The following is an 11,486-nucleotide window of genomic DNA, read 5'->3' on the forward strand; positions in this document are numbered from 1 at the left end:
AAAGAGCACCGGGACATTGGTGGGACATAAAGAAGGAAACTGCATAGCCTGTTCTTTTATTGAGGGCTTTTTTCCCTTTTTCTTTGCAGCCTGGATGCTAATCCCTGTACCATTTCCCACAATGAACATGTGGTCTGAACTTGGAGATGTTTTAGGTAAATGCAGTGGGAGTCAATAATGGTGAGCTGTTGTCTACATAGAGTTCCTAGACAAGAAAGTCACCCAATATTTTTTTTAATACACCAAACTCATGACACTCGGTATATACATTATGTCTTATTTACATGTCATTTATCCATTCTCACTTGAAGTCTGTGGTATCACAAATGCATTAAAAAAAATTATAATTCTCCTCCAATATGTCTTTGATCAGAAAAAAAATAGTAACTTCCATACGCAGGATTTATTGGAACTTCTATGTGAGATAATTCTTGCACAGCTGTGATCCTACAAAAGTACGGTGCTAGAGTATAGTACACATTTTGAAAAAAAACCTGATATCTGGGGGCGAACAGTCCTCTGGCAGTTTTGGGATACCATCCAGCGTTTTCAGATTTGGCAAACTGGAGAATACACTTAAAGAGAGACAAAAGAAAAACAGAAATTGAGAGAAATAATCCTGGGAAATGTTGAGACACTGATAAAAAACAAATAGTGGATTCAAACATATCCAAAATATATTTGTATTGTTGGAAATCTTGATTTGTCATTTCTTGCAGAATTTATCTGATAAAGACCTAATTAAGAATTTTCAGGTTTCACTCTGTTGCATGAATTTTATATCCTCAGATTCAGTAAAGCACTGCAAGTAGCTACATTTTTAATAGAACAGAACCAAACCAGTGGTCTAATGCAGATGAGAGGACTCGGTGTTAGGCTAGACTGAATTTCCTAGGCTGTTGAAGAGCAAAGATTCAGACTGCAAGGAGTGCAACTCAACTTTTATCCTCTGCAACAGAGAAGCCGGGCTCTCTGCAAACCTCTTTGCACTTCTGTTTCTCCCAAAGAAATGAAGTGCCTGTTTGTGTGGGCATGATGTGGGCAGAACAAATGGCTCTGCCTCCCAATATATTGTCCCTTCCGAACAGCACATCAGTATCTCTACCCTCGGTCATGACAACTGCTGTTTTCCAATTCAGAAGAGTTTGCTGGAGCTGTAACCCCTCCATAAGTACGGCACAGGGTGTTAACCCACACGCCGTGGTATTTGCTCCTGCACTTTTTCAGGTGAGCACAGACTTCTCAGCGTGTAATTCAGGGCTTTATCTATGCTCGAGCATTATTCATTCTATCTTTCAGCACCGGCAGTGAAAGTAATACCAGAGTAATACCAATTTAATTGCCTTAAGAACTGGTAGGATTGGGAGCAGAAACATAATTAGTCATTGCTAAAAAGCGCTTTTCAGCTTTTGTTCTCCTGAACCTTTTGATATGCAAATTAAATGTGAAATCCAGCATTTCAAATTTGCTTTTTAACTTTCACTTTGATATCTGCCTATCTACCTTTAGAAAGTACAAGCATCACCATCACACCGTCAAAGGGATGCCTGCTAGACTGAAGGAAAAAGCAGACTGCAAACTCAGAAAGGTTTTCATTAAACATTTGCTTTTAAACTTCTCCTTTTTTTTCTCCCTTCCCAGGAAGAGATGACTTCGTAGACACATGCTGTAAGTTTTATCTCAAAAATATCAACAATGCCTTCAGTAGATGGCTGACACGACTCTGTGATGGTAGTGGGGAAAAACACGCAACCATGCAGATTTCTGGAATTCAGAAGGAACAGGTTTCGCTCCCCTTTCTGACCTGTGTGTAATTTTTTTTTTCCTGGCAACAGGGTTTTGGAATCAAAGCAGCTGGGGAAGAACAGAATAGGGGTGTGAGTGTATGCATGAAACTTAGAGTAAATCATCTTCCCCTGAATTCTCTACTTTGTCACAGATCTAAATTTTCCTTTCCAGTATCCGAGACTGCTCTGTGAAGTCACACTCCACTGCACTGCCTGAAACACATACGTACACCGAGCGGGGTGTTCAAGGCAGCGCGACTTCCACAGCGCTGCCACAGAGAGAGGAGAGAATCCAGAAAAATCAAGGGAAGGTAACTTAGTTTTCTCTTGCTTCAGCTTCCATCTTTCAACATATGCTCCTGATTCCATCTCAGACACGTAATGCAGTTCAGACTCCTTCCAGAATACACGAGGGATGCAACAAGACTGAAGGGAGTTTGAGTAATAGGTAGCTTCTATTAATAAAAGGGAATAAAATTTATCTGCCCTATTCACTGTCTGTAAACTGGATCCATGGACTTAGCTCAGTTCAAGAACTGCCAGTCATGTGATTTTAAAGCCTCCTAGGCAGTTTCTGAATATTTTGGGGCTGTTACCAGATACTGGCTCACCAGCCCGTGTTCCTGGAGCATTTGTGGTAGTTAAGACTACGGGAAAAGAAAAAGGTTGCTGGGGAGAACTTGTTGTATTTGAGATCCTATTCCTTTTGAACTCTCTCACAAATATTTCTTGTGTTGATCAACTTTTGTTGGCAATGAGATGGTAAGACTTACAGTTGTCTGTATCTTTCTTGAAACTCACAGGGATTCCTCTTGAGTACAAGGGATTCCAGTGGAGTGTGTCGGAAGTCTGATATTCCACTCAGTGTCATAATGTTATTTTCAGCGAGTGATAAGTGCTGAATCTGAGGTATCTTTGGCAGCTGTTTGAAGGATGTAAAGTGGTTTTTATTGACATTTAGTTCTCTGCATCTGTAAAGCACAAAGTGCATGATATCATTGACCACATCCATAAAAGTATAAACCTGTGAGCCAACACAGGGATGGCTCTTCATGTAGGGAAAGTTGTGGCAACTTAGGGCTTCCAATGAGAGGCAGAAGAATTTGATCCCTTGAGACGTGCTTTCATGCTAGTTTCCTATTTGTGCTAGTTTTGCCTACCCAGGGACTGCAAGATCAGATCCCTACACTTTATACTCTCAACTTTCTTCGTACAAAGGACGCATCATTATTCCCATTCTCAATATTACAACTTTCCATACACCTAGACACAACAACATAGTAGCAATAGATGGATTGTAAAAATATAGCCATCATGGTCATACTTGGCCTCTCTGCTTGGGTTATGGTCCACTGTCTCTTCATATAGATTCCTCCAGTGTTCAACAACTTTCTCTTTTAGCACAAATATCACTGAACTTGAAGAGACTCATTAATTATTCACTAGGAATAAAGGGGACATCATCTGATCTCCTGAGTATTTACAACTTGGGAATGACATGAACTCAGAACATACTAGCAACATACTGATGGACTCACAATATAATACCCCCAAAATACCATATTTTGTCAGTTCTCAAGACCCTGTCCCAGCTATTACTTAAGTATATAGTAATTTTGATTTCTATGATGTCGTAGTTTACCCTCAGTTGCGGCCAGACTACGCAGTCTCTCTCTCACAAGAAAAATTCTTCACAACAGGCTGGCAGACGCCTCTCAGGATCTCATTCACATCTCATCTCCTCTCCACTTCTTGCAGCCGGGCCGGGCCAAGTCGGGCCCAGTTGGCTGCCCGGCGGGAGGCCAGAGGGTGAGGCCTGCAAGGCCCACAAGGCTCATACCTCCCCCTCTCTGCCCCCGCTTCAGCTTCTTCACATCTTCACTTCTCTTTTATTTCTGTTTTCCCCTTCTTAAATACTTTATCACAGAGGCGTTATCAGGGAACATTCTGCTACCAATTGGCTTGGCCTTGGCCAGCAGCAGGTCTGCCCTAGGCCCGGCTGAGTCCACTGAACAAAGGGGAGCAACTTCTAGCAGTTTCCTACAGAAGCTACCACCGTAGCCCCCCCTCACTAACAAAACCAGAACGTATGATATTGCATAAAAATCGAAACAGGACATTTGGTCTACCTTGGCAACCTTATGGCACTTAGGTCTGTCAAGGAATTGTCCACCAACCAAAGTTTTTCCACCCGAATTAATGTTTGGAGAATCCTTTTGAAGTTTTCCACCTGATAACGATCACCCAGGTCCTGAAAGGAAAGGTTCAACTCCTAGGAAGGGAAAAAACAGAGAAATTACTTACTATTTTTTTCTTGCTTTCTAATAACTGTATCATTAAATCTTTTCAATGTCAGAAATAGTTAAAAGGTGAATCTATTCTATTACGCTGCTCTTATAACAATTGGTGATGCCAATTGCCAAATTCACCTTACAATCGTAACTGCATAATTCATTGAAAGAAAAGAAGAAAGAAATAATCTCTTAAGCATCTAAACCTTACTGTCCAGCCCCTCCTTCCTCTTTGAGTGGGGATGCCAGTGTGTGCCAACCTGAGCTTTAAAACTCCCTACTGCAATGAGCAGCCAGCACGGTATTGTTTGGCTTATTTACTGCTAAAATACAAAAGGTTAATGAGAAAGTTTTACAGCACAGTTTTCCCAGTTCTCCTGCAGTTTCCTTTGCCACTTTTCTGTGTCAGTTACTTGTTTTCTTTTTTTCAAAGTATGTTCTTCTCCTCTGAAAAATAGCTCTTCTTCTGAAGGCCCTGCTCAGAAAAAAAAAAAAGATTTACAATAGTGGATGCGATATGGAACTGGCACTTAGTTACTTGCTTAAAGATTGTATATACAGCTAGGAAGATATTTGAAAGGAAGAAATTTCCAGGCTTCTAAGAAGTAAATTAATGTGAAGACTTTTCTACCATTTCTAGGCCCATAAATCAGCAAGCAATCTAAGGTCGTGCTGCCCCTTGCAGGGGGGTTGGACTGGATGACCTTTAAAGGTCCCTCCCAACCCAAATCGCTCTGTGATTCTATGATTTGGTACATGGTTAGTAAATGACATTCCTTCTACAGCTCCGAATAAAACTTTTTTTTTAGCGGTTGAGCATAAACATCTGAGTTCTAAAATACTGTTTCTCTATATTCTTTCACATGCTGTGAGTTTATATAATGGTTATGTACTTATCCTTTAACTGTCCTGAGAAAGGGATACATTTGTAACTTCCAGTCCACTGACAACAACTGCAACTGGGATTAACAACCAGATAGATTTAACCTCCTAACATTTAAGGAGGTGCTGTTTGCATAATTAGAGTTAAGCCTTAAGTGTGAACATGTGTTTTTGATCTTTACCTTCTCTCACTCGGGGACAATGAAGCTGATTTCCTCGAACATCATGGTCCTCTATGTCGCACCAGCCGAGATACTTGAAGGAATCAGAAGGAAGCTTTAAAAAAGCAAAATTAAGATATGAAAGAAGCAGTTAAGGGTTTTCAGTTTCTGGCATTGTATTTTCTCATATTTCTGGCCTTATTAGAGTAGACTATTCATATATGTTTACAATGTCTTCTGCTTAATACCATCTGGTGAATAGCACAATGATGTGTAGAAGTGAAGATATAACGGCATGCATTTGTGTATGCATATAACATAAACACATTTCTGGATAAACTTACATAGAATATATCCTGAATGCAACAGAGGCACTAAATCTAAATAGACAAAACCTTCTGGTTTACTTCTACAAATTGGCTCAAATATCAGAGAGAGATATTCTGACAGAATATCTGTATTGTTACCTTTCACAGCACTCCTGGTTATATTTTATAGCAAATGTACACAGCCTCTTCAGGATTTATTATATACTTGCCCATTGCACCCAGTTCCGTGCATAGTGCTCAAAGGCTTCCTGGGCCACTGGGTCAAACCCCTCGCCGCTGCTGACATCACACCATATAATATTATTTATAATCTGATCTAGCTTTGGAAGATAAAAGGAGACAGCAGCCTTAGGTACTCTTTGTCAGTGTCTCTCTTCCATAAATTTGTAATCAAACTGGTAAGGCAAACACTTACTGGGGAAGATAGCCCAGAATCACAGTTCTGCCTGATGAATCCTCTGTTTTGTGATAAAACCGGTGGAACAGCGTGTGTATCACTGAGGATGGAGCAGCAGGCTGAATAGGTTTTACAGAGTTTTTGATTGCTTGTAGTCAGACCTGAGGAACTAGAGAGAAGGTGTTAAACCAGTAATCAATCCTGTTCAGAGAAATGCAGACTATTTTATGATATCAGAAGATGCAGAGTACCAAGGGGTAGGACTTACCACCAAAGAGCCACAGGATCTTGAGGTCAAACCATAGGTAGGGCAGTCCTACATCCCCTTCCAGTCCCTTAATGGGACCTCCCACCTAGGTACTATTTACGTAGACATAGGAGGCTTTCACAGTATGCCCAGATATTAGAAAGAGGAACTTACTGGCAGTTCGTTAGAAAAACCCAGTCTTGATGAAAATTAAGAACGGAACTTGTTCAACAGCATGATGTGTTCCCTTGTATCCTGTATAGCCCTGCTTTTATGGATCCAGGTTGTACGACAAATACATCAATTGCATATTTATTTTAATCCCTTGATTATGTTTTGGTGCAATATCAAGGCTCCAGGAAAGAGTTGAACTTTGTTCAATAGAGTCTTGAAGACATGTGCTTGTGTGCTTTGCTAGTTCATTGCCTAAGAACACTTTCAAAAGCACATTTTATATACCGCAAATGATGCAATTTCTCCAATTGTGCTTCAGAGGGATTGAATAATTTGCAGACTGGCAGCTGCAATTTAGAAATTTAGCATGGAATACTAAAAAAAAAAATAAAATTTAACTTGCTGTGTGCATACAGCACAGTAATTTGACGTTTACTGTACAAGCTTGGTGAGAGCTTGCCAGGAAGTATCAGCTGTCAGTAAGCATCATTAAAACAATTACAGTCAGGAGCAGGAACGGTGAATAAAAATGCAGCTTTAAAGCGGTCTAGTGAGGATGGTAACAACAGTTTTGTATTGAGTGTAACAGACAAGCTAAATAGAACATCAGTTGGAACTTACAATTACAGATTACTGGCAAATAATCATGAATATTCTGTTGACCTTACTAAGATTGTTTTGCCTTTTTAAAACATCATCAAAACCCAATATTCCATCTTTCCTAGGTTTTGCCTGAAAGTGCATACAGACTGCACAGAACAGTGCTGACACACAGAACTACTCCTCCCTTCATGATGATGATTTTTTTTTTTACGGGATCAAACCAGCCACAATAAACTGTAAATAACTTATAGGGCAGCTGAGCAAGCTCAGCATATCTGAAAATAACAGCTATTTACTTAGGCATTGCTTAGCCCTGTCTTGGTATTTGTTTTGCTTCTCCTTCCTTGTATGTTAAATGAGGTTGTACCAGAGAAATATGTAGACATTATTTCATATTTAAGAAAAAAAAATCTGTTATTCTTCTCAGTTTTGGAAGTGATTTGTTAGGACGCATTCAAATGGCTATTTATAACTGCAAGACTTTTCAAACCTACCTCCCTCTCAGCTAAATACTAATCCTTTGCCGAGATGTGAATATAGACTCCTAGTCCCTATGTGGGATAAAACATTTAAGCTCACCCATTTAACGCGATATCTATTCTGATCTTTTGGCAGAAGCCCACTCACAAAATTCTCTGTGAGCGATAGAAAATAAAACATAAAGTTCCAGAATCAATATGCGATAGATAAGACTTCTCCAATCAGGTGGGTAGTGAGATTTCTGTTGGAAAGAGTGACAGAAGGAAGCATTTTTCATCTCAAAACTGCTTGAGTTTAACAAGCACCAGCTGGACCCTCACATTGTGTCACAGAAGATTTTCCTGAAGGAGCGAGCGCAACACCGCTTTTCTCTCCCTCGCTTTGTTTTCCTTACTCTTTTGCTGCAAAATTGATGCAAAAGAAATGGCAATGAATGAGGCAGGATGCAATTCCTAACAATTACAGATCACACAATACATGAAAGTAACACAATTTTCTGCCTTGATTGCGAGGCCCTTCGGCTGGATATGAATCTCCAATGACACCTCTGGGAGCAGCGCACTAGATTATGTCAAGCATTAGGAGGAAAAAAATTAGATTCATGATGTCTGCCCAGGCTGAGTCATTTCCTCTCACTTTGCCTGCAGTGAGAAATTGGTGGTTATCATAAATCATAGACCTAAATTCTTTTGAGAGAGGAATTAATTTCACTAATGGAAACCCTCTGTGGCAATAGCATTCCTCCATTCTGTCTCTTCTTGGAGTGGGGGCTGTATCTATGATGTCTTTTAAGCAGAGATACTTGAATATTTTAAGAATCCTGTAAATGAGAATTGGGAAGGAAACTTAAAATGGTAAGGGGGAAAAATCTTGTGTGTGACCAGCTTCCAATTTCTGAGGCTGGCCCTCAGTTTAGTTGTTCGTACCATGGCTACAGCTTTGCCACTGGTATCAAATCTGCGTACAAAATTTCAGAATACTCAAGTCAACATTAAACATCTAAAGCCTCCATCCGGTTAAAGTGTGATTTCTCCCACCTAGCTGTAGTTGCCAGCCTGCAAAGCCAGGCTTAGAAATTTTCTTGGCTCCCTCTACAGCCAGTGGATACAAGTGGGTATGTCCAGGTACCCACGTACTCAGCCCAGGCTTGATGCCTTATTATTTTCAGCTGGAGTGAACCACTGCCCACGCTGCCTGCAGGAGGACATGACAGGCTTTCCTCAATAGACAGAACTTCAAGGCATCTGAAGTTTGATGAGGAGGATCCCATCTTAAGTGCCTAAAGGATGTTTGAAATGGAAAGACTTCTGATAATTTCAAAAAAGCTCAAGGAAATCATTCTGTTCCATGTAGAATCATTGAAATGTATAAAATAGCTATTTCATCTAAATAATTAAACAAACAAAAGAAATGTTACAAAGCAATTCTTTGCTAGCACTTTGAAATCTAGAGTGCTGCACATAAGCTGAATAGAGGTGGCACGGGCTGTGGGCGTAAGTGAAAGTACTCATGAGTAACCCCATGTATTTTATGCATTTTTCTCAGTGGAAGTCTCAGTGGGGAGTTAAGTGGCTGAAAGATTTTGTAAACTGGAAGGAATGAGTACAGAATAGCTACTGCATTTTTCAAAGCATGATTTATGAGATATCAGGCTGTATCTTGGAAGATCATGCACTCCTACAGGGTTCACTGATAGAAGTCTCACTTTATCAAGATGTCAGTGTCAGCCGTGTGGCCGAGAAATGGATCTGCTTCCCCTCCTATTGACATCTTGGCAAAATTTTCACAGGCAACAAAATACTGCATGCACATTTGAGTCCAGCTGACTTTAAAGGTAGAATATATTAAAAGCCCATGAAAGATTTCAAAGAGCAATAGCTGAGTTATTTCTGAAACTACACCACTGAAAGATATTCTGAGTGAAAAACATTCCTCCTGTGTATTATTTTAGATATTTGGCTGTTAAGAAAAGACTGTCAATCAAAAGACTTCTTTCTCTTGATATAACTGGCAGCCTTGATAAACATTTTAGACTCTACAGTGCAGGTTCAGCTTTACCTCATGGAAAATGGCAAACGGAAAGCTTAGGGGAAGAAGAGTAAAGATAAAGAAGGTTATAAGAAAACTCTTGCACTGGGATTTGGAAGGCTTTTGTCCCAGTGTTTTGAGCAGTTTTGGGGTCTGGTCTACTTTCCAATAATCTTATCCCCAGGTACTTGTCATGAATCAGCAGCCCCAGGCAGGCTTAGCTTTCCCTGGACCGTGGCTGCTTTCCCCCTAGATCTGAAATGCCCTTGATAACAGATTTGGGAACAAGAATTAGGGTTATTTATACTACCTCTTACACATATTCTGTCAGAATTCCTCTGGTGCTCACCACAGCTTCACATCCCACCAACCCAGAGCACACACATGATGGAAAGGCCCTCGTGCTCCTGCGCGGTTGACCTCAGTTGAAGTCTGCTCATTGAACAGTGAAGTGCTCCAAGCTCTTTCCATCCTGCTACTATGGAAGTGAAAAACATGGACCATTCTAAAGGAAGCAAAACTAATGTATTTAGGATCATCTTTAAGAAAAAGAACAAAAAACCAAATAAACTAAGAGAAGGGTGACAAACCCTCCCAAAGAGAAGAGTTCTTATATCTAGGCTCTCTATCTAGTTCCTATATCACATAGGCTCTGAGAGAGCTGGTTATGGATCTGTCCAAACCACTTGCACAAATAGCTGTTTGCTTGTACGATACGAGCACCTAGGTATTTATGTTGTCTCAGTCAATTGCACATGCCAAAATTGATCAACAGAAGTGAATTGCAGGGTTAATTTACAAACGCAATTAGTATAGGTTTTTAAAGGACAGCAAACTCAGAATTCAGGCTGTGCTTTGTTCCAAACGCACACAATTCGCTGCTATGGAGCAGCTGCTGCTTGTATGCAAACATTTGTTATGAGAACTCTCTGAACTTAAAATTGAAAGACTTAAATTAAAAAGACTTGGACGTAGTGTTTCTATGCTCTATTACCTTTCAATTATTTTTTATAGGAGTTTTATGAGACATTAGCAACATTTTGAGCAGTTCTTTTGAGCATCATTTACTGACAAACACACCTGTAAGTTAAGGTTACAATGCATCCTTGCTGTTAGCTGTACCATCATTATCTTGCCTTATGCATCATAAAATTGCCCCCCACAAATGACACAATTAACATAATTAGGTCTTATCACCATAATTATACATTCCTAGTATGTCAACTAACATTCCATGCAGCTCTTCAAGGATCTAACTTGCAACAATACAAATTCCACATCTCAACCCTTTCACACATTTTTACAAAAAATCACACATTTTTGTGGAGACACCATTTGTCCTTCAATAATCAGCCAATGATACCAAGAAAAATCCATTTTTCCTCCTGTTTTCACTGCACAACCATCTCCATCAGCAATACAGGTCGGTACATTTTAAAAAGACACTCAATCCTGTAACACTATCTTTGTTGTCAAAGCGTGTCAAGCCAGCTGTGCAACGACTACCGTTACTTCTCCTCTTTCACCCTCCTACCTTTCAGACATGTCTTGCTTTTGCATAAAATCCTCACATCTTGCGTAAGGCTATTTGTCTACAGTCAGAGCTTATCTTCCCATCTTTGCCCCTGCATAGAGAGGCGGTTCTACATCCTCTGAAGAGAGGTAACCTGCAAGGATCCTGGCTGGGGCTGTACGGATTCACCGTCTCCAAGGAAACACTGTCACCTCGCAACGCAGTCACGTTAGGAGCTATCGTTACCAATCTCTTAAGCACATCAAACAAATTCCTGTGCTGATCTAGCTGGTGTCAGTGAACCGTCTTTCCAGGAGGTGGCTAAAGATAGGGTGGTGATACCTGTAGTAAGATACGTGATCATCCAGATGAATCTCCGGTGTGCTTACTTCAGCAACTTCACTTTTCTGAATTGCTTTCACAGTTTTGCCCACATTAAGTTTTTTCTTTGCTTAAAAGATCCCCTGCTTCATTAATGGCTGTTTAATGCCGTATTTGTTTATCCAAGAACTTAACAGATACTTAGAGAGTCTCATATTTTATGTAAAATTCATGAAAGTTCTTTGTGACATCTCTTCACTCTGTTGAATGTAC

The 11,486-nt window shown here is 40.1% G+C and overlaps 1 protein-coding gene across 2 annotated transcripts; it reads right to left on the minus strand.

Annotated features, from left to right (window-relative positions):
* Positions 1-218: 218 nt before the first annotated feature.
* Positions 219-11,042, minus strand: LOC104486319 (uncharacterized). Of its 2 annotated transcripts, none has more exons than XM_086754948.1 (7): positions 10,914-11,042; positions 5,866-6,016; positions 5,143-5,236; positions 4,492-4,553; positions 3,917-4,059; positions 2,561-2,758; positions 219-575 (listed from the first exon to the last, which is right to left on the minus strand). In XM_086754948.1, exons 1-7 carry the CDS (start codon positions 10,937-10,939, stop codon positions 464-466), a joined length of 786 nt encoding a protein of 261 aa, XP_086611074.1. In that variant the 5' UTR covers positions 10,940-11,042; the 3' UTR covers positions 219-463. The 2 variants fall into 2 exon arrangements, with proteins under 2 accessions (XP_086611074.1, XP_086611073.1); XM_086754947.1 differs by having other exon boundaries at positions 4,435-4,553.
* Between the last annotated feature and the right edge of the window lie 444 nt (positions 11,043-11,486).

This window comes from Chlamydotis macqueenii, chromosome 9 (assembly GCF_036417535.1).
Source record: "Chlamydotis macqueenii isolate bChlMac1 chromosome 9, bChlMac1.mat, whole genome shotgun sequence".
NCBI lineage: Eukaryota > Metazoa > Chordata > Aves > Otidiformes > Otididae > Chlamydotis > Chlamydotis macqueenii.